This window comes from Protopterus annectens, chromosome 5.part0, assembly GCF_019279795.1.
Source record: "Protopterus annectens isolate FY-2018-M chromosome 5.part0, PAN1.0, whole genome shotgun sequence".
In the NCBI taxonomy this organism is placed as follows: domain Eukaryota; kingdom Metazoa; phylum Chordata; order Ceratodontiformes; family Protopteridae; genus Protopterus; species Protopterus annectens.
The window spans coordinates 1,241,713,521-1,241,737,036 of NC_056735.1; the positions used below are offsets into that span (position 1 = coordinate 1,241,713,521).

General features: G+C 41.4%; 1 protein-coding gene across 1 annotated transcript in view; it reads left to right on the forward strand.

The window, feature by feature from the left end:
* TBC1D8 (TBC1 domain family member 8) overlaps window positions 1-23,516 on the forward strand; it is a gene marked incomplete in the record, with an annotated part of 2,215,010 nt that overhangs the window by 144,751 nt on the left and 2,046,743 nt on the right. The window contains 1 exon segment of the mRNA XM_044071089.1: window positions 12,238-12,466. Coding sequence (XP_043927024.1) covers window positions 12,238-12,466 — 229 coding nt within the window.

Below are 23,516 nucleotides of genomic sequence, written 5' to 3' on the forward strand. Positions count from 1 at the left end.
CAGAGTGTATTTGCTTCCGCCTCCCTATTAGATTAGCCTACTGTGCCTCTAAAGTAGGTCACAGAAGGTACCCTTTTAAGATTCGTTTACTGTGCCACTGTCTAGCAGGGACACAAGAGATCCCAGGGGTGAATATGTGATTTCCCATCCACGCGTCCAGATTTCGCTTGAAGAGGGTCAATGAGGGGCTATGTCTAACATGAATTGGGATTCTATTCCAGAGTGAGGGGAACCTCTGGGAAATGAATCTGTCACTCCAGCATGTCCTATTTATTTTTGTGCTGAGGTTTAGGTCCCTGGAGCGTGTAGCTCTAAGGGACTTAGATTTTTTGAGGTGGAGCATGTCCATTAATTCTGGGTTTAACATGGCTTTGTACGTCGGGCATAGATCACCTTTGAGTAGGCGGTAAGCAACTGAGTAGAGCTGGAGTTTCTTTAGTCGAGCTGCATAGGACATCTGTTTGTAGCCCATGATCCTCTTGGTGAGGTACTTTTGGGGTCTCTCCAGTTGCTGCAGGTGTTTGGTAAGGTACATCCCAAAAGGGGCATTGTATTCAATTATGGGCCTGATGAGTGATGAGTAGAGGGGCACAATGACCTCTCTTGATCTAGATGCGAACCCTTTCGTGATAAGGTGGGCTATATAGAAAGTCTTTCTAACCACTTTGGCAACGTGATTATCAAAGGAGAGATTACTATCTACGTTGGTCCCCAAATCTCTAATTACTTCTTCTGTACTTAATGGATTACCACCTATGTGGTAATTTGTGGGCACCTTGTTTTTCCCAAAGGGGATGACTATGCACTTCTTAGCATTTAGCTTGAGGCCGTGGCTCTGGCCACCAAGCAGCCATCTCTGTGAGACCCTTTTGGAGGATGCTTGTGCCAGCTGGAGATTCGATTATGGCCCCCAGTTTGCAGTCATCTGCGAACTGTCAGCCATAATCCCCCCCATGTTAGCCTGAACCTCAGAGAAGTATGTACCAAACGAGAGGTCCCAGAATTGAGCCCTGTGGGACGCCACTTGTAACTGGTTTGGATTCGGACATGGCACCTGCAATTCTGACCATGTGGGTTCTATCTCTGAGCCAGTTTGCAACCCATCTTGTGATATAGGGGTTGATATTTAAGCTGGTAAGCTTATTTATGATGCCCAAGTTGGGTATTGTGTCGAAGGCTTTTGTGAGGTCCAGGTAGGCTGTGTGGACTACCTTGCCCTCATCTATGGCTTTGGTAACTGTTTCAAAGAAATCAACTAGGTTTAAGAGGCAAGATCTGCCCTTAAAGCCAAAATGGGTAGGGTTCAGTGTCTGGAGGCTCCCAATGTCTATGTTTGAGTTCCATGATGATACGCTCCATAGCTTTACAGACCAGACTAGTCAGGCTTATGGGGCGATAGTTTCCGGGATCCATTGTATCACCACCTTTGTGGAGTGGGACCACTGTAGCTGTACGCCATTCTTTGGGTACATATCCTGTTGTAAGGCTAAGTTTGAACAGTGACTAATGTGAGGGTTCAGTTCTTTGAGCTCGTGTAAGAGACAGCCTGGGACACTGTCCGGTCCCATAGATGCTGTGTTTTTTGCCTTTGAGAGGGCAGTTTTCACTTGTGCATCTGTGATGTCAGGGAGGTTACATTCAGTTGGGATAGGAATTTGCTCCTTTGGGGGAAGGTGCGGAGAAGTTTGCGCTGAATCTGTCTGCCAGGATGTTGGCTATGTCTTTAGGTTTAGTATATTTTGTACCGTTATGTAACAATTCAGAGCATATCTGGGAGTTTCCGCCCATGTTCCTGACATAACTAAAGAAGGCCTTGTGATTATCTTTAATGTCTAGGGCAATTTTTCTTTCGAAACTGGCCTTTGATGATTTTATGAGGGATCGAAGTTTCTTGCTAATACTGATCAGAGATGCCTTCCCATTTTGGGATTTTGCTCTCATGTAGTAGCTTCCTCCTTCTGTTGTATAGTTTATTTATGGCCGGGGTCCACCAGACCGGTCCCCTGTTTTTGGAAGAGTGAGTCTTGGTTTTATTTGGGATAGCACGATCCATGCATTCCTGCAGGTGCTCATAGAATGCATTTGTAAAGGATTCTGTGGATTGGGCTGTATTATCCTCTGGCCCAGGGGCTTTGAAGGATTCCACCTCAGTCTTGAGAAGTGCAAAGTTGGCTTTTGAGAAATTCTTTACAGTGATTTCCTTGGCTGGGGGTGGGGACGAGATATGGATGTCCAGGGAAATTTGTTTATGGTCTGATCTTACCAATGAGAGGTTTACCTCTGGTGTGGAATATAGTCCCCATGTTGGTCATGACCAGGTCCAATATGTTTCCTCTTTTGGGAGTGGTGACCAGTTGTTCCATTGCGTTAGTTTATAAATTCAAGGAACCGTTGGGCAAGGGTGTTTTGGGCTTGAGTAGTTTTCCCAGTCAATGTTTAGGTAGTTGAAGTCACCCAATAACAGTGTTTTGGAGAGACCTTCATATTCTCCAGTGTTCTCAGGAATGCCAAGTGGGGCTCCTGTAATAGGGAGGGTGTTCTGTAGCAAGCTACAAAGTGAAAGGCAGTTTTGCCCACTGTTAGTTGCACATTGATGGTTTCCGATGCTTCGTGCAGTGCCACTAACCTGGAGGTGTAGGTATCTTTGAATATAGATACTCCCCCCTCCTTTTGTGCTTCGGTCCGAGTTTTGGGGCTGAAATGCATGGTATGAGTTATAACCTGGTAGTGCTGGGGTGCTCACAGGAGCCTTGAACCAGGTTTCTTTTACTGCACAGACATTGATTTTCTCCATACTGAGGAGAGCCTAGAGTGCGTGCATCTTTAGGTTTAGACTTCTGGCATTGAATAGCATTACCTTTAGTTTTTTTATCCTTGGGTTGTCTATGGAGGTGGGTTTGTCCTTTGAGCCTTGCCTAAAAAAGGCACTATGGGGGTGGCAAGAGCCTTGGCCAGTATACAAAAGCCTAAGGGTGACAGGTGCAAGTCGTCCCTAGCGAAGCAACGTGGCTTGTCGAGTATGTCATCCCAGGCTGACACTGGATCCCCTTTGAATGACACCAATACTTTAGCCAATTGTTGAAACTGATCATTTTGTCTTTATACTGTGGCATCATTCGATGAGGGCAAGATGCTACTCATGTTTTTGATTTTCAGAAGCTGCTTCCCTTATCCTGACAAGTCTTTCCACATTCTACACTGGTTCTTGTTCCTTGACTTGCAACGCATTTATATTTTGTACTTCATATTTTGTACTTCATTTCTGTCATCTACAGCACCCTGTTGCAGAGACAAATTGTTAGAGGTTCATAGGTAGGTACTAGGCTATCTGCCCAAGGGCCTATGTAAGCCTAGCCGACAAGGTTCCCTGGCTTACGCCATCCAAGAAAGTTATTTTCCTGTGCCACTATTGAGCAAAGACACAGAAGTGATCCCCGGGATGTATTTCCAATTTCCCATCCACTCAAGATTTTTCTTGAGTGCTAATGAAGAACTTTGTTTGACATAAATGGGTAGCCTCTTCCAGAGTATGGGAAGTCTCTGGGACAGGAATCTATCCCTCCAGCATGTCCTGTTTGTTGTGGTGACAAGGTTTAGGTCCCTAGAGCATGTAGCTCTGAGGGATTGGGATTTCTTTAGGTGTAGCATGCCCAACAGCTCTGGGTTTGACATAGCTTTATATGTCAGGCAGAGATCACCTCTGAATAGGCGATATGCTATGGAGTAAAGCTGGAGTTTTTTGAGGTGGTCAGTGTAAGGCATTTGTTTGAGGCCAGTAATCCTCTTTGTGAGGTACTTCTGTGGCCTTTCCAGCTGCTGCAGAGGTCTTGTGAGGTACAGGAGGGTGGCCTAATGGTTAAGGCGTTTGCCTTACAAACGCAAGGTGCAGGGTTTGAGTCTCACAAGGGATAATTGGCTAGGCTTGCAATGGCTCGCAAGGGTAGTTAGCCTAGCACTAACCTATGATTCCAAAAGGGGCGTTGTACTCTAATGTGTCTAATGAATGTCGAGTAGAGGGGAACAATGACTTTTTTTTTTTTTTTTTCCTGGATGAGAACCCTTTTATGATGGTGTGCCACGTAGAAAGACTTCCTGACTACTGTGGCGATGTGACCATCAAAGGAGAGACTACTGTCTACCTGGGTCCCAATGTCACACATTCGGTGTTCAGTAGATTGCTGCCTATGTGGTAGTTCATGGGTACAGAGTTTTTATTAGAGATGACACTGCACTTTTTTTTTTGGCACAGAGCTTGAGGCCATGGCTCTGACACCAGGCATCTGTCTCAGCGAGGCCCTTCTGTAGGATGTCCAAATCATTTGGGGATTTGACTATGGCTTCTAGTTTGCAGTCCTCTGTGAACTTCGTTAGCCAGTGGCCTTCTGTGTTAGCCTGTACTTAAGAGAAGTAGATACCAAAACAGGAGAGGTCCCAAGACGGAACCCTGTGGTACTCCACTTATTGCTTTGAGGTCCGATTTGGAGTGTGCAACTTTTACATTGTGGGTTCTGTCAGTGAGCCAGTTGGCAACCCATCTTGTGACGTAGGGATTTTTACGGAGTTTAGCTATAATTCCAGAATGGGAGATGGTGTCTAAAGCCTTGGCGAGGCCAAGATAGGCTGTGTGAACCACCTTACCCTCATCTATGGCTTTGGTGACCGCCTCAAAAAAGTCTATCTGGTTCAGGAGGCGTGATCTGCCTTTCACAAACCCAAACTGGGGTGGGATTCAGAGTTTGAAGGTTACCAATGTCTTTGAGTTCCATTATGATACATTCCATGGCCTTGCAGACCAGGCTCGTCAGGCTAATAGGTCGATAGTTCCCATGATCAGTGGTAGCTCCCCCTTTTGTGGAGTGGGAGGCATAAAATGGATTACTCCATCAGCCACATATGCCCCTCTAATTTTAGCCTCTCTGATCTGCTTTTATACCATGTTACTAGCCTCATTTTTCTGCTTCTGCAGCGCTGTCCATCACCGCATTTCAGCTCACCACCTCTCCTTCATTTGGTTCACCTTACTTCATTGAGTTCTCCAGTACATCTGTATCCAAACCTCCCCTCATCGGCTCCATAATTATATCCTGCTCTAATTCTCTCTCCAAAATTTCTTTAGGAGCAATGTTTACTCCATCTGTTTTGGAATTCTCCAAGCACTTAACAGTTCTCTTATGCTGTTTAGCACTTGGTGTAGGGGTCCTTTATTTAACACTACACAAACCTAATTTACATATTTAAAAGTACATATTTACAGGCACTTAAAATTTATCATTTTTCTTATAACACCCTCATTGTACTTCCATAGTTGAACTCCCACTCCTGCTTTTGCAACCATAATCTAATTTTTCTCAATACATCCTGCTTTTGCAACCATAATCTAATTTTTCTCAATATATCTGACAAAATCCATCTCCTAGTAAACACTTCATTCAGTATTTCATTCGAAATAACCCAGATTGCATAAATTCTTAGACCCTTCTCCCATATTCTTTATAGCATCCATGAATAGTCCCTATTCAAACACCAATTGCATAATTTCCTTTCCAAATTTTTGCGGTAATATAAGCATTTGATATACATGCTATTTTTCCATGAATACAGAATTCACCAGAGAAACCTTTTTCCTGAATGCTAATGTGTGTTCTACAGAAGATCTTTTTCTTTCATTTCTTCTGTTAAACCCTCCCATTACACCATAACTACATAGGTTTTCCAAATTTTATTCATTGGGTGATGTGGTGAACATGAGGGGGTGTATTTTTTCAAACCCTTACTTGTAACTTTATTCAGTCATTCCCATTTCCTTTCAACATCTATTTAGACAAACCAAAACTTACCTCTTTTATAGTTGGTTCTTAGAAGCTGCCAGTATGTCATCTGCATATGTCAGAAATACTGGATTTGCCGCCATCTTTTGCATTGCATATTTAACATCTTTCATTTTATAAGCTACTTCACTCACTGTTGCATTCATTACTAATGCAAATAATATTCCAAACTTCATGCAGGTTTCTTTATTTAGCCACCCATTCACTAACACTCTGACAAATGCACACTGCTGATTCTATTACCTATTCCATTCTTCTCCATAACATCCCACAAAGCATAATGCCCTGTATCAAATGCCTGCTGATATCACTATCATACGTTTCAGATCCTCCCATTTACTTGTAATATTAACCACAATTTGTCACAACCAATAACAATTCTTTACATCCCTTCCCTTTCATACCGTATATATTTTCTGCTATAATATCCTGCGGTCTTCCTTCCATTCTCCTCTGTGGTATTCTCATAAAAATACACAAGTAAAGCGAAAATGAGACTGAGCAGTACGAAAAAGTACTTCTGACTGTTTTATTAGCGCTTTCGGAGCGGACAATACCTCTCCATCAGACAAAAAACAATTAAGCACATTTATATACAAAGTAAGAAACCAATCATTCAATTAACATAGGCATGCTACTAAGATATTCTCAAAGGATTCTTAAAGAAACCATAAGCGTGCATTTCTAAGTATACTGGAACAACTCGTAGCATAACAAATCAACGGCTAGTTTAAATTCTTATAAAATACAAAAATTTAAAACCATTAACAGTGTATTATATTAAAAAGTAGAATTATAAGCTTGGAGTATCTAGTATGGTTGACAGTGATCACAATGAAAACTGAAATACTATTTGATAAACTAGGTAGTAGTAAAACTTTTTTATATATGTGTAAACCATTAAAAATGTCAAACAATAATATTTTAAGTTGGATACTAGTTAGTGTGGTTCGGATGATGTACTAAATGTATAAGGAATAGAATATATGTAAGGAATAGAATATATGTAAGTAATTATTAAGTATAATAGTTTATTGCTAGAGGAAACACTTCTATGTATGTTAATAGCTAACTTGAAGAACCAGCATACAAACCTACTGTCAGAACTACTACCTCCTTAAGATATTTAAGGCTACATTTGACAGAGACGTGTTCGTTAAGCCCTGGAGGTAAATAAGCTGCTGTCCTGATTTGCCAAAAGAGCTCATCCATTTCTAATCTTAATTGCCAAAGTCCACCTCTCTAGTCTATTTTAATATGGCAAATTTAAACTTGTGTTCAGGGAACTCAATAACATGCCTTGCAAGGGCATTTGTAGTATCATTCTTACTAATGGCCTACTGATGCTCATAGATGCGCTGCTTGATCTTTCTTTCAGTTTTACCTATGTAAAAAGCAGCGCATTCTTGGCAGCAGGCTGAATAAACCACTACTCTAGTCTCACAGTTGTACTTGCCATACATTTTTTATAGTTTATCTCTAATGTTAACTTGAAGGTCAGTACTTAAATGCCTACACTGCTGGCATGACCCACATTTAAACATGCCTCTCGTCCTGTCATGTGTAACCTTATTAGTACTTTCAAGAAGTGCTTTGAGGTTGGCGCCTTTCCTGTAAGTTATTTTAGGTTTGTCCCAAACATTTTCAGTAGCCCACTATCTTCAATTATTAGGGCCCAATTTTTATTAAAAATATCACAAGTAACTAATGTGAAAACCTTGTACATCACTTTTTATCTTGCTATGATGTTGATGATCTACTTCACTAGTATAATGCATGTTACTAGACAAAAGGGGTTTAAAATGCCCTATTTGGCATTTATAGGTGACTTCAGCAGTAATTCCTACCACCAAAGATGGAGGGTAGCCTCTCTTAATGAACATTGATCCCAAACCTTCACATTCCTCAACAAAATCGATCTCATCTGAGACCATCCTAGCCGCCCTTACCATCTGCCCCTTGACTACAGCTCTTTTTTGATGATATGGGTGACAGCTAGTGAAGTGTAAGAAGGAGTTGGAATAAGTGGGTTTTCTATATATGGTGCTTTTGTATTTAGAATTTGCCTCATCTTTGAACAAGTTAATGTCCAGAAAATTGATGTTAGTCTCATGTAGGTTGTAGGCGAATTCAAAGAAATCGGTCATAAGAGAAATACTAGTGATAAAGTTCGGGACTGAAGCACTGGGACCGTTCCAAACCAAGAACCTATAGTCTTGGTAACGAGTGTACCAAGTGACATTGTTCTGAAACATTGTTCTTAAATAACAAGGTCTTCTCCCAGTGTGCCATTATGCAATTAGCAAAACTCCCTCCACAGGGTGACCCCATGGCCACCCCAGTTTTCTGGAGATATGCCCATCAAAGAGCATATAGTTCTTAGTTGAAACCCTCCTGGAGATTGTTCTAACTAAGTAGTATTGTCATCTACTTGTCTTAATGACATAAATTCTCTGATCTATTCTAGACCAACACCTTGAGGTATAACGGTGTACAAGTCCCTTACGTCAATTGTGAGAACTATATTCTTGATGAAGGGGAATTTTGCTTAACTCATTTAGAAAACTCCAAGAGTCTTTACAAATTTGAGAGTCTTGTTCAACTAAAGGCCTTAGAATGCTGTCTACATATTTAGCACACGCATAAGTGATAAAGCCTCACCCATCAACTATCGGTCTGAAAGGGGTATCCTTGATTCTCTTATGAATCTTAGGTGTACCAAATAGGGCTGGTGTTCTAGGGGCTATCATAGTCAAATAGTGGTGTAAATCGAGATCAGTGATACCTTCCAAGTATAAGTCTTCAAGAATAGACTTAATTTTTTTATATGCGGTGTTAACCTCATTCACACTAACTAGTGAGTAAGCCTTAGTGGTAAGATGTGTTTTCATATAATCAACATAGATGTTTTGATCCATAAAGACAAGCCCACCCCCTTTATCGGGTTTCATAACCCTTATCTTACATTCACGTAGTAGGCTGATGAAATCACGTTGATTTCTATTGGTTAATATGTACATTATAAATGTACATATTATACATGCTAAAAACATAAGACCATCCAGGAAAGCACCAACACCAACTTGGGACCTCAATTCAGTTTTGGAAAAACTGACCTTGCCACCTTTTGAGCCAGCAAATACAGCCAATCTAAAATTATTATGGAAAACAGCTCTGCTCCTGGCAGTAACTTCAGCACGAAGAGTCTTAGAGCTACAGGCATTAACGGCAGTGGAACCTTTTATAATCTTTCATCAGGACAGGGTTTCTTTAAGGACAAACACCACCTTTATGCCACAGGTGGTATCTAGTGTGGCTCTTAACCAAACCATCCATTTGCCAACTTTTTTATCCAAACCCCCAGAATAAAGGGGAGAAACTTCTGCACTCTTTGGACATACACAGGCAGCTATGCTTCTACTTGGACAAAACAAAAGTTTTCAGGAAAACTGAGCAACTGTTTGTAGCATATGCTGCAGGATCACAGGGCAAGGCTATCTCAAAGCAGACTATTTCCAAATGGATAGGACACTGTATTCGTTACTGCTACACACAGCATGGAAAATCAGTCCCTAATAACATTAGGCCACATTCTACTGTAGCAACAGCCACTTCAACAGCCTTTTTTCAGAGGAGTACCAACCAAGAAAATTTTGGAGGCTGCAACTTTGAGTTCAGTGCACACCTTTACCAAGCATTACCACTTGCCTCTACTCTAAATCCAGAGCAGGATTTGCCACTGCAGTTCTGCCGGGCCTCATAGCCAATCCTAACTCTCTATATACCAGCCACCAACCTTAGCTTTGGGATTCTACCCAAGTGTAATGACTTCAGCAGTGTAACACAATGAACATAGTACAGTTTTGTACCTACCATAAATGTAGATATTAGTGTTCACACTGCTGCAGTCCAGGTTACCCTCCCTTCATCCCCTCTGTCCGCTAGACTTATCTATACCTTTCTATCCTATACAACCTTCATGGTGTATTTGCTTGCAACTGAAGGTATTTTTATTTTATATACATGTTTTATTAGCAATATGTACTGCCTACCTACTTGGGGGCACCTGACATCTGGGGCAAGAAAAACTGAAGAAAATGGCATCTGATACATCTTGTATAACCCTGGCGCACTGACGTCCAGGAAGAAGCGACAGCAACCGATGCCGGACCAAGACTTTGGAACTCTGGCTGACTGTGGGATCGCCTGACGGCAGGATAACCCCAAGTGTAATGACTGCAGCAGTGTGAACACTCTAACATCTACATTTATGGTAGGATTTGAGATGTGGTGGAGATGACTTGAGGTAAACGGGAATAAGGCAAGAGGAAATGAGGGCATACAGCGAAGAGATGAATGGGAGTGTGAGAGAGTACATGTGACAGTTGGGCATGGCTAATGAAGATGGGAGCATGGCACCAAGTCGAGAAAGCGAGCATTTGCCACTACACCCCAACCCCATATAGATAGTGGGTAAAGGGAGGGGGCTTGATGACTACTTTGAATCAGTAGTTCTCTTATGCTGATTTCATATTCTTTAACTTGCTGACTAGTACTTAAAAAGTTATGCAAAGGTACACAATATACAAATGAATACAAACCACTGTAGATTTAATTTAAACTTTCCACAGCCTTTGTTTTATCCTGACATGTTAGGTAGTGTAACTGTTAAAGGTTTTTTTCTGTACTGCAGAAATTAGGTTCATAGATTAGTACTAGACTAATTGCCCTTTTGGGCCTTTTTAAGCCTAGCCAATTACCCCCTGTGAGAATCAAACCCTGCACCTTGTGTCTGTGAGTTAAACACCTTAACCATTATGCCAGCCTCCCACCATTTGATCTTTAGGTGACCTGTTTTAATTTGCAGAATCTTAGGATGTGGTCTTAAGTTTGGAGGATGCATGGCCATCAAGCTGAATTAAGTCACTGTGAGAATGCATTCTTAACTGGTTCATACTAATGTGTTAATATGATGTATTAGAGGACATACTGCATGCAAAGTCTTTTTTACCAGGTGTGAAAATTACACACTAGTTTATGTAATGCACTGATTTAGCCCTCTCTCCTTGTCCTCACTTTTCTTTCCGCCCATTTGAGGGGGTTGCTACTAGAGGGTCAGTAATAAGCATTTTGCTCAAGTTATTATTCATTTGCATTTGTTATTGTAGATTATCCAGCTGAACAAAAATTTCCAATTTTTCAGTGAACATTGTATTTAAATATTTACAGAACTCCAAGCAGCTTTTTGACTAGGTAACTCGTACACCTGGTGAAATGTAGGAGTAGAAGCCACTTTTTTATATAACTAAACCACATTATGCACAGATACTATACAGTTGCAGACAGTTTAAATGGAGCATAGTGCCCAAGTAAGAATTTTACACAGGTGAGAGTTTGTATGTTTTTTTTTATACAGAAATAACATATTTAACAAATGTTTTATAATGATTTAATGGGGGGGGGGGGCTGTTCACAAGAATACTAAAAATATTTTTTAGTGTAGAAATGTACCAGAAAAGGAATACAAGATTATATATGGGAAAGTCGTTTTGTCCAGAGGGTTTATGATTGGAGTTTTTTGTAAGGTACAGAGCTCAAGGGGTATTGTATACAGAGGACTTTAACACAAAATTTGTAATTTGAAATAATAGGTTACTTGTGCACTACTAAGACTGGAGCAACTTGTCACCACCAGGTATTGGAGAGGATGTGCTCGATTTGAGACTTGAAGACTTTTTTTTTTTTTCCATAGTGGTGGTGTTAACAAGGGAGATTGTAGTATAGATTGCTTTGTGTGCAGTGTCCCCTCTCTGAATTGTAGAGTTACTCTCCCCCCACCCCCACACACACACACCCCAGAAGATCATGCCAGATGTTAATGTTAGTATTCTGTTACTAAAGGTGGATGCTGTAGTCATGATGGATCCTGATGCCATGACCGTTGACCACAGGAAGGTTGCATTGAGTGGAATAGATAGGTCAGATCATGCCCTCTTATGTGGTTTGTCACTTGTGCTTCCACCACAGAGTTTATTTTTCGTAACTAGCAATTTGTCAAGTGTGCACTAAAGTTGAGGACTGTATGCCAAAACGTACCACATTATTTCTCTTATTTACAGCGTGACTTGTGCTTCCCTTTATCTTTTGGCAGGTGTTGAGTAAGCCTCTTGCCATAGTCTGACCTTAAAGTGGGTATTGTGAAGATTTGGAGGGTGTAGTACCCATGTAATTTTGCATGTGGACTGCTACTTCTCTCTCTGTACTGCTGAGTGAAGAAGAGATTGGTGAGGTAGCCCTTAGTCGTGTGCCTGTGCTTCCATGTAAATAAAACTTGGCAATGTTACCTGTATTAACATAATTTTACAGTAAAGGTGGTCTTAAAATGTTTTTGATCTTTTATTAATCTTAGGGCTTAATAGCAGAGGAAAACAGGAGTAAACTTACTGAGCAGGAAGAGGAACCTGAGAAGTTTCGAGAGGCCATGGTAAAATTCAAGACCAGATTTAACTATCCGGACTCTGAGAAACTAATAACCTACTACTCCTGCTGTTGCTCAAAGGGACGGGTACCTCGGCAAGGCTGGCTTTATCTTAGTATCAATCATCTCAGTTTTTATTCTTTTTTCTTAGGAAAAGAAGGTAAATGAAGTCCATTTGAAAATGCTTGTATAAAATAACAGGTTATACATCTTGTTTAAAATTTGGTGCCGTGAATTTTGCATTCCAACCATGCATAACTTCATTGAAGAAAATATTAGTTGTCAAAATGACTTGCATGTTTGCTGCATCATTTAGTGAATGTTATTGCTTTATTTTTTTTTTTGTTGTCGTCCAGGTCATAAGAACAGATGCATCACATGCTTGTTGTAATGTCAAAACACCCCACACATTCATGATGTCCTTCAGTTCTCATGTTGCAGTATTCCAAACTCTTCAGTTATCTGCTTGCTACCTGAATGCCTGGCCAGTATACAAAAGCTTGTAGTCACTGCTAGGAATGTGGGATGACTGATGGCCTAGGAAGCATGGGGCATAAAAGTGACGTCTGCATGTACCTTTCCTCAGAACTTCTCTGCTGCTAGTTGAACATCAGCACTTTGTGCAGTCTTCGCCGTTGGATCTTCAAGTTTCTAAGATAAGTACTTTTTTTTTTTTTTTTTTTTTTTTTTTTTGGTGCCGTTTAGGATTCCTTTTTGTCACTGCATGTCTGTTAAGGTTACATGTCATCCAGGAAGGGAAAGTGCAGGTGCAGTCGTCTGGTCCCCCACAAGGATGCCCACAAACGCTGCTTTTTTTTTTGTCTAGAGACTGCGCACGACCATCTTATTAGCAGAGTCAGTCATACACAACAGTTGCTTGCACGTTTTGAATGTTTACTTAGAAAATCTGCGTCTTTTACGCTTAATGTTAGGAATGGAAGGTTTGTCTGGTTAGTCCGTAGAACCACCTAAAAAGACCAAGATTTTCAGGCCTGAACTTGCTGCTGCCTGTCCTCCACCAGACGTCCCTTCTGTGGTTGACGTTCACCTGGAGGAATGTTCAGAGTCTGCTGGTACAGGTATAGTAGGTAGCCCTCATGGAGGCTGCAGAACCCAGAGCAGAAGGCCTCTCTGGGGAGGGCTTGCAGACATTGGCTGCCGACGATAAGTGGGAACCTCTGGTTCTTAAGGCTGCCCAGGCATGCTCTTCCACTGCTTTACAGCAAACGGACTCTAGGCCTGTCTGAGACTAGGCCTTCCCTAGGGCCTATGCTTTCTTGGCCTTCACTTAAAAAGAAATGCACAACAAACATCTCTCCCCTCTTGCTGAAAGACAGCCTGATTGGGAGGCTTTTTCACAGAACCTGTTTAATGCCTTTATGGCCCTAAGGCCTGCCATGTCTGTTTCCCCATAGGCTGGTCCTATCGGTCCCAGGAATCGGGCTGAGGAAATTATCCAACCTGAAGCTGAGGACTCCTCTGATTCTTCTTTGGAGGATTCTGTCTTCTATGTCTCTTGCATGCCTTCTCCTCTTGGGTATGCTTCTCCAGTTTAAATCTGCTGAGGCTGACTCCCCCAGAAGAGGACTATACCTTTGGGGAGACAATTTTTAAAATGAGAACATTTTCAGTGGGACTCCTTTTGAAATGTCAGAAGTTAAAAAAAAGATGTTATGAGCTTCTGCAGATGGAAAGCCCTGCTCCTTCTGCAAATCCTCCAGTGATACCAGCTCCCTTGGATGCTTTTAATGCTGCTTTCCTTAATCCTGATTCACAACCACCTGCCTTTAGAAGGCCTGAAGGGTTTTACAAAGTTGCTGAAGGGGGAACATTTTAGATAAAATGCCCTGTTGCTGACCCTGCCACTGTATCCGTTTCAGCAGACAAGCCATCCAAGCTACTTCCCTCCACCTGTGTCCTTCCTACAGACAAGGACAGTAAGGCCATTAAGTGCCTTGATAAGGAGGTATATAGTTATGCTACCCTGGCCTTTAGGGCAGTGAATTGCTAGTTGCATATGTCCAAAAATGCTTTGCCTGTTTTGACCCAGGCCACCAAGCTTTTAGCTGACCTTCCTGATGCATCTTCCAAGGTTCAAATCTCCAGTCTAATTTCCCTGTCTTCTCAAGTTACTTGACATTGTTAGATGCAGTTATGATGCTGCAGAAGCTTCTGCAAGGTCTGCAGCCTCAGCTTCAGTCCTTGGAAGATATATGTGGTTATGGTGAGGTGATATTGGGGCCAAATTACTGGATGCTCACCTGAATAACTCAGCCCTTTGGATCTAAAGTGGCCGAGCTGTTTAAGGCCCTTCAGCCAAAAGGGAAGGAACTGCAGGATTTAAAACGCCTGTTTATCTCCCCAATACCCAGTTTTCACATGAGCTATCCCTCAAAGACCCAGTTCATGAGGAGACACTCTGCCCCAGCTCCCATTGCCAGGACAAGAAAGGGCACTAGGAAACGGCAGACCCCTTCTAAGTCTGCTCAAACACTTTCCCAGAAACCTCCCTTTCAGGACAGGGCAAGTAGCCTGTAACTATCGGTCTTCACTGCCCCCCCCCCCCCCCAGACTCCATTCCTCTGTCTCTAAGGCTCTCTCACTGTCTTCCAGTTTGGCAAAACATCACCTCAGACAGGTGGGGCTTCCATCTTAGAAAAGGGTTACTTTATGACCTGGATCATTTCCTCTTCTCCCAGGGGGATTCCCCCAGCCACCCAAAGATCATCTTCCCTTTTTCCAACCAGTCTGGCTGGTTTCTTACAAACCTTCTATTCCATACGTGTAGGTTCTGTCTGGACTGGTATCCAAACGTGGATTCTGTTCACAGTGGTTAGGAATAGAGTAGGCTGCCCTATTACTATATTGTAACATATCTCTCTACAGCTTCTTTTTAGTGCTAACATGTCGAGACACTCTGTGCAATACTGTCATTTAACGGACGGAACCGATCAAAGTCCAAATGATCCGCTATCTCTCCATGTAGTACAGCAATATCACTCGAGCTCCTCTAATTTTTTAATATTGAACTTAATAATTGGGTTGTTTATCCGAGTAGACTAACAAGACTCTAGGATTGCTGAACCAGTGCAGAGAATTTCTAACCAGTTTCAGGATGGGTACGACTCATCCTCCACCGTGCTCAGTCCACTTCTAGTAACTCACAATCTACTTCGGATTCTTCTCAGTCTTCAGGTGAGCAGCCTATTGATTCACATACATCTGTCAGTAATGGTCTGACAATCCAACAGGAAGGGAATGAACCTAATACTAGACAGGTGTCTTTCTTACATTTCGTTAAGGGATGATGTCCCCCTTAACCCTTTACTGACAACTGAGACTTAACCTCCTCACAATCTCAAACTTTTGATGGAACTAACAGCAGTGATTTGAGAAGCAAAGCATGCAACTAAACTGTAAGTCTATGATGTACAGATTGGAAAGACTTATTGCTTATAAAAGTGTTTTTTATGACCGTTTATATTTAGATGCCTGCATTTTTCATAATATTGTCCCTCGGGGACTTAGAATGTTTCGCTATCAGAACCGGAACCAGCCTGACTCTTCTCTTTATTCTGAGATCACAGATTTTTTTTTTTAATGAATCTGGCGTTCACACCTTAAATCCTGAAGTGCAGTATTAAAAAAATTTGGAGGAGCTTGAGTGATATTGCTGTATTACATGGAGAGATTGTGTATCATTTGGACTTTGATCGGTTCTGTCCACTATATGATGGTATTGCTCTTAGTCTCTTGACATGTCTCCCATATTAACAGCACTAAAAAGAAATTGCAGAGGATCTGTCACAGTATAGTAATAGGACAGCTTATCTTATTACTAACCACCGTGAACAAAATCCACGTTTCTATGGATACCAGTCCAGACAGAACCTACATGGAAGTAATCGAAGGTTTATAAGAAACCAGCCAGGACAGTTCCAACATCAAGGTCTAAGAAACAGATTACATCACCAGAGCTCTCCCCCTTCACACCTGCCTGTTGAAGTGACTGATAATTACAGACCACAAGTTTCTACTCCTCCCCTTTTATTGGAAGGGAACAGCAGCAGTGTCTCCACAGATGCTATACAAAATGTTAATGGCTCTGCACAACATATTTTATCTCCAGGCAAGAGTGTGCAGCATTCCCAAACCCCCTCAAATGGAATCAGAGGGAGGGGAGGCAGCAGGAACAGAAGAAAGGGGGTAGCAGGTTTCAGAATTTAGGCAGACCAATGCCCACACACAACAATGCTCGCAGTTGAATCCAGATATTGCAACTAGTACTGTCACTGTGATAATGTACCACAAGCTGGATATAATACAGTGATTCCTTCTGCTACTGTGCCTCCAGTCAATTGTGCAGTTTTTAATTTTAACTGCACGTTCATTGTTTGATAACCATTTCAAAGTCCTTAACAGGGGATTCACTTATATTCCTGCACATAGAGCCCCTCTGACTGATTGATTTACTTTTGGATTTAAGGCTATATGTGCGCAAATTAAACCGTGTTTCTTTAGTGAAGATAATTAAGAGAATAGTGATTTCTTAAGTTTCCTTAGACTTTGACCCGCAGGCTATACAGATTCAAAAACATAGTACTAGCTATGTTTTTGAAAGTCTCTGAAAAGGACTTTAGACATTTGGCAGCTCACGATTCAGCAGACAGATGATTTAATCTGTCCCAAGCAGAATTGCAAGTGCTTCATTCCCTTTCTGCTGACACATCTGTAAGAATTATGAAAGCAGATAAGAGGACTGGGTTAGTGTTAATGGAGCAATCGGAATACGTTTTTAAAATGGAGAATAACCTTAAATGATTGTAAATATTACAGAGCTGTGTCTGTTGAATTTGTCCAAGGGCAGTTTAAGCAGATTGACCAGATGCTTGATTTCTTAACAGAAAGACCTGTACATTTCTCTGGAAGAGCAGCTTTTCTGGTCTGTTCCTAATCCTAGCCTAGGTAAATGTTTTGGAATTCCTAAAGTGCATAAGGATATGTTAAATCTGCCTTTTAGATGTATTATATCTAATAAGCGTACCAAAACAGAGAAAGTATCAAAATATATTGACTGCTGCCTTAATCCAGTTTTGCAAAAGATGCCTTTTTATATCTGGAATTCTTGGGGGGCGTTTACATTTGTTATGTGAGAGTAACTTGGATCTGGATCACTGTATTTTTGTGACACTGAACACTAACATCCCAAACAAGGAAGGGATTAGTTAAAAAGTATCTACAGAAATCTGTTGCCTTACAGTCTAAAATAATGTTTGACTGCTTTAATTGACAATGTTTTGTGTAATAATTTCCTTCACTTTAATGGAAAGCTTCATCAGCAAATTAAAGGTGTTGCTGTGGGCTCTAAAATGGCCCCGTCATACATCCATCTTGTGCTGGCTACCTGGGAAGTTGAGACACTCATTCATATGCCAGGGTATGAGTATACTCTATTATACCACAGATGTATTTATTTGTTTTTTGCTTGGACTGGCACACTGATGCAACTGGACTCCTTCATTGTCTACTACTGACAGCATTTTTCTTAAGTTTGTTAAATCTGGTTGTGGTAGTAATGTTTCTTTTTCAGACACTGCTGTTTCCATTGATGCTGTTAATAGAAGCTTGGTTTATAATATTTTTAGGAAAGAGACTTGTAGAAATAATTTCTTGGATTTCGCTAGCCAGCATCCATTTCATATCAAGAGAAATATAATTAAGGGCCAGTTCATCAGGTTGTCACGATTACTTAGTGATGATGAGTTGTATAAGAAAGTGAATTTTTATGTGAACTTTTTCTGCAAAAACATTACCCCCACACCTTAATTGAGACTGTAGCTAAAGAGATCTCTGATGCTGGATACCTCAGATTTCAGCTGATGTGGTTTCATACCGAAACAACAAGCACCTGATAACACTGCTGTTAACGGTACTTTGTTTTCCAGTACTCATTGGCCAGTACATGCAATCAATTAGAAATATTGTAGATAGCAACTGGAACATTGTTAGAAGCTTGGATGATTTGGCTGCTGTCCTAGGGAGCCAACCTTTGTTCATATATAAGAAAACTAACACTATTAGGTCTTTGTGAATGGACACTGCCTTTTCTATTGATAGTTTGCAATGCTACTGAACCAAAAGGTATGCTCCCATGTGGAAAATGTCTGCTCTCAATATATACTTACTGGAGCCAACTACATTTAGACAATGGTTTTACTGTGTTCTTTTCCTTACACTGTAACAGTAAGAACATAGTGTACAAGGCTGTATGTGAGACTTGCCATTACTTTTATATTGGAAAAACTGGCTGCAAATTGTCTGGGTGAAAGAACATTATGGTGCTATTAGAACTAAAGACTGCAGAAATGCTTTAGCAGGACATGCTTTATCCTGCACTAATTTTTCTAATTCAGTTTTATTATCTTGGAGGTTGAATTATTTTTCGGAGACTGTGGCACCATATTAAAACTGGAAGAACTGAAATGGCAACTTCGAATGGGAGTGGACCATGTACCAGGGCTTAATGACAATTTGAACTTGGTGTGTCTTGCAATGGCAAGATTAACTGTTTCCATTTTCTGTTCTTTTTATTTTTCTGTACAATTGTTGGAATTCATACAGGTCACAGACATACTCTTTGTTTAACAAACGTAGTTTGTACAGCCTCTCCTTGAAACCAGTGGGTTGAGTCTGTGCAACAGATTTGCTGAATATGCATTAGTCATACTAGCTCTTGATTTAAGATTGGTTACTGTAACCCAAGTTGGGTGTTACTCTGCACGGTTTTGCCATTTCCTGTTTTCTGATGAAGTTCCAGGATATTTAAGAAATGAAAGCGCTAAAAACCACCAGTTCGTGTTTTGTCCATATTCCTTGGAAGTTTTTTTTAAGTGTGTGTGTGTGTGTGTGTGTGTGTGTGTGTGTGTGTGTGTGTGTGTGTGTGTGTGTGTGTGTGTGTGTGTGTGTGTGTGTGTGTGTGTGTGTGTGTGTGTGTGTGTGTGTGTGTGTGTGTGTGCACTTGAACTTGAATTATAACCTGACTTAAGAATGGGGGTCCATTGCTATCATGTAAGATTTGTGGAAATTAAACCAGGACATAATGGAATATTATCAGTGTCCTTCAAAATATTGTTTTTTGGCCTTAGGAGAGCATGGTGAGGAACTGCTCCATAGTGATATTGGTGGAGAATTACTGGGAGGCATTTCCTGGGGCTGGTGGTGGGTAAAATTAGAGACAAATTTAATCACCCAACATATTTGCTACATCCACTGGCTTCATATAATTTTTGTTCTACTCGCAATTGCTTTTGCACATTGCTGGGTGTTGCATTTTAGGTTGCAGCCATAATTGAAGAAAGCCTTATGGCTGCCCTTAGCTTGGGTGACTATTTCTATCTCAAATCTGCAATTGGTGGACATTAGTCCTTAGTGATGCTTGTTTAGACTGATGAGGGAGTTTTTAATTTGCTGGGCAACACCCTTCTTGTTTTTGCACATTGTTTTTCTTTTGTTACACACCCTATTTATTCTGGGATTTTAACAATGTGGTTTGTTTTTGGAGGTGGTCCTATGTTTGGCGGCAGTCCTACTTCGGGTAGGTACTGCTGCCTCTGTATAGCCATTTACAAGACTGTACAAGGTTTCACTTAACAGTTCTGTACAGGTAGCTGTGTTCAGGGTTTGGGGGGTGGCAGGCTTGTAATTTTGTTACTGTCACACAGCAGGAGGAAGTTAGCCTTGGAATATATTTAAATGTTCCAAGAACATCATAATCACAGGCATGATACTTATTTCAAAGGAGTCAGCTTGGTAGTCTAAATTGACCAATGTGGACTCTATACTGGGGGCAGTGCATCATTCCCCCCATGTTTGTGACTACCAGGACAAGGACTACTTGCACCCAACAGTGGATGTGCAAACTAGCTGTACCCGAGTGTGTTTAAGTACAGAAATCTCTCTGCCTGCATATCTGACATGGTGTAGGATTCCCCAGCTAATGTTGGGCAAGTTAGTGTCACTCATCAATGTTGTGTTAGGTTGAATGGGGATTTCTACAGTTTGTTCAAGTGCATCATATGGGCTTCCTGGGCCATGGCAGGGAACCAGTAGCTTGCAAGGATTTGGCATTGGACTTTAATTACTGTAAGTTGGATATGGAGAAGCTCAAGTTTGTCGTACTGTTTGACCAGTCTTAAGGTGTGTGTTTGATGTAAATGCAGACTCCTCCAGCTTCAAACCTTACCTGTGTAACAGCTTATGTAAATGTGTAGCACTGTCAAGAGGCCTCTCTGTGGCTTTAAACCAAGTCAGTATCTGCACAGTCTACACTCTCCAGGATGAGGAGAGCTTTCAAGGGGTGTTTTTTTTTTCCATTGTTTGGACTCCTTTTATCATTAAGCAGTAAAAGCTTTAGATTACTCCCAAGTCAGTTTAGCTATGTCACTAGGTTTATTAGGCTGACATTGCCAAAAAGGCACTATGTGGATGGACAAGGGCATAGCCATTATTTGAAAACCTATGGGTGACAAGTGTGTATCATCCTTACAAATCAAGTCTGTTTTACTACATCTTCCTGGGCAGACATGCATGGCACCACTGTGGAGGGGCACCAGAAAACTAAGCCAATCATTAAAGTCAATTGCCATGTGTTGGTGCTGTGGCATTATCATTGGAGAAAGTACAGTGCCTGCTTAGTGTTGGGTACTGGTATCCTATTACCTGGGATGCACAGACTGCTCTATCATGTCTCTCTTCATACAGTCCAGGGAGGTGCATTTCACATCCTTCACACCCACTTGTACTATACATTACAAGTTCCAGTATAACTCCAATGCCTTGAGTGCATGTGTTATCTGGCAGATCCTGGCCCTAACAGGCAGGTGACAGTGACTCTCTCTCCTTGTTCAGAAAGATGAGTGGGACATCCGTCTCTCTCGCAATATAATCTCCTATGACAAATACTGTTGTGTTATATGGTGGTTTGCCTTATGGGCTTAGAGGTTGAGACACCTTGTGGTGACGCTGTAGGTGTCTGGTGTGTGTGCTGTCTTAGCAGACCACTCAAAAATTGAGGACACTTTTGTCTGATACACCTAGGAGGCTTTTGAGGTGTTTGAAGACTAAATTTAAAAGCCTCTGCATCCATGGGGCTCATACCTCTCAGCAGGAGAAGCACCATTTTCCTGTGTCGTATCCAGATTATGGAATAACCCCTCCCCCCAATAACCACACTACCTTCTTGCAATCACTTCAAGACTGCATTAAAAACTCACTTAAATCTCTAGTTATGCCCATGCAGTAATCCTGACTAGTAACCCTCCTTTTACCCCCCCCCCCTCTAGCCACCGTGCGTCACACTGTCTGATCATTGCATTCCTTCCTCTGCAGGCTCTGGCTCACACTTTACCCTCCCCTTCCCTCCTCACTCAATCTTGGACCTGTTATAACATGCTTAAATACCCCCCACTATACTGGGCTACCATTATTAACCTTTAATCCTTTGGTTTCAGCTTGGGTCTGCTTAACCATTCCTGCGCCAAATCGTAATAGACATGAAGCTGTTCCCGAAGATCTCTATTTGCCACTAAATTTGTGGTTTTCCAAATTTCTTTCCTTCTCTGATCCTTCTTTGCATATTCCTTTTTGTTTTGGTACATTTGGTTGCTGTCTGATTTTTGACCAGTCTGGTTTGATTTTCTTTCAGGCTGTCTATTTTCTGCTGGTGTCCAGACAGTGTAATTACTTGGCAGTAACTGAATTTGCTAAAACTGGCAGAGTTGCTGGTTTTTGTCAGTTTTTTCACACTGTGGAAAGCTGAAATTAAGCTCATTATCCAGCCACATTTGGAAATCACAAACGTCTAGTTTCAGACTTTGTATTTTAGGAATTACTTGCCACTGTACATTTAAATCTTGCATTTCTCTCAGAAAAGAGTGCGAGTGCTCAGAACTCTCAGCATTAATTGATTACAACTGCAGACAGCTTGTAAGCAAGGACTACAAAAAGTAATTTTGTAGAAATCGTACATTTTGTTTAGAACACAATGTACAGAGTTCTCCTGAACTCACATCTGCAGACTTCTCACTGAGAGCATTTGTTAATGAAAAAAACAAGTTTATAATTATGCAGAATAAAAGAAAACTGCATTTTTCATTCCTTTATTTTATTTTAGCTTATCTTTCAAGCATATTTTTTAAATGTCTATAGCTCAAGCCAAGAACATGCATCCAGACCCACACTGTTGTAAAAAAATAAGGGAAATTCTTAACTGTACATGTAATAAAATCAGTGTACTTTACACCACACCCCCACAACAGCAGCGCATGATCACATACTTTTGTCCGGCTTTCCTTTTCATGATGCAGTGTAAAGCCTATACAGCGGATATAAAAAGTGTACACACCCCCTGTTAATGCCAGATGTTCTTCGTGTTTCACTGTTGCAGTCATCACATTTGGGTTATCTGCTTGCAGTAGTCCTCAGTCGGCCTGATTTATCAAAGTCTTTAGTCCCGCGTTGGTTGCTGTCTCATGTTCCATGACATCAGGTAGTCAGGGATATAAAGCATGCAGCCGACGCCATTACACAAGTCTTTCTTGCAGTGCGGTGCCCGAAGCAGAAGCAGTTTGCAAGTGCCGGTCGGCAGACTCCGAAAATTTTCGTTTTCGAGTTTCAGAACCGAAGGCTTCAACTAAAGCTAAGTACCCCATTGGAAACTTTTTTTCTTTTTCTAAACCGATGTCCGTATGTCCGTAAAAGTCAGTAATTGTGTTTTTTTGTGGAAAGCAAATACCTCACAAAGATTTTCATTTGTACTGTATTCCTTGCCTAGGCCCTGACCACAGTGTACCTCACTGTCTGTCTTGTGCCTTATTTAAGCAACAAACTATTTGTCTGTATTTACGCTTCTAAATATTTTAGTACTCTGTTCAGTTATCCAGATATGTCTTAGATAAGCCATCCGACTACCGACATTCTGAAAAAAGGCAAAGACAGGCCGCCTAAGTCCAAAGCTGCCGACAACACTTCTAAGCCAGTCGCCAGTTCACCGGTAGTCAGTGAGGTGCTTTCCCAGCCCCTGATACCCACTACTTCAGATTAGCAGGCCTCTACTGAGACCCATTCGGAGTCCGGTATGCCGCGAGATGCTTCAACTGTGGAACCTGCAGATGTCTCTACCGGTGGGGTTACATTGGGGCCCGGTTTTTGAT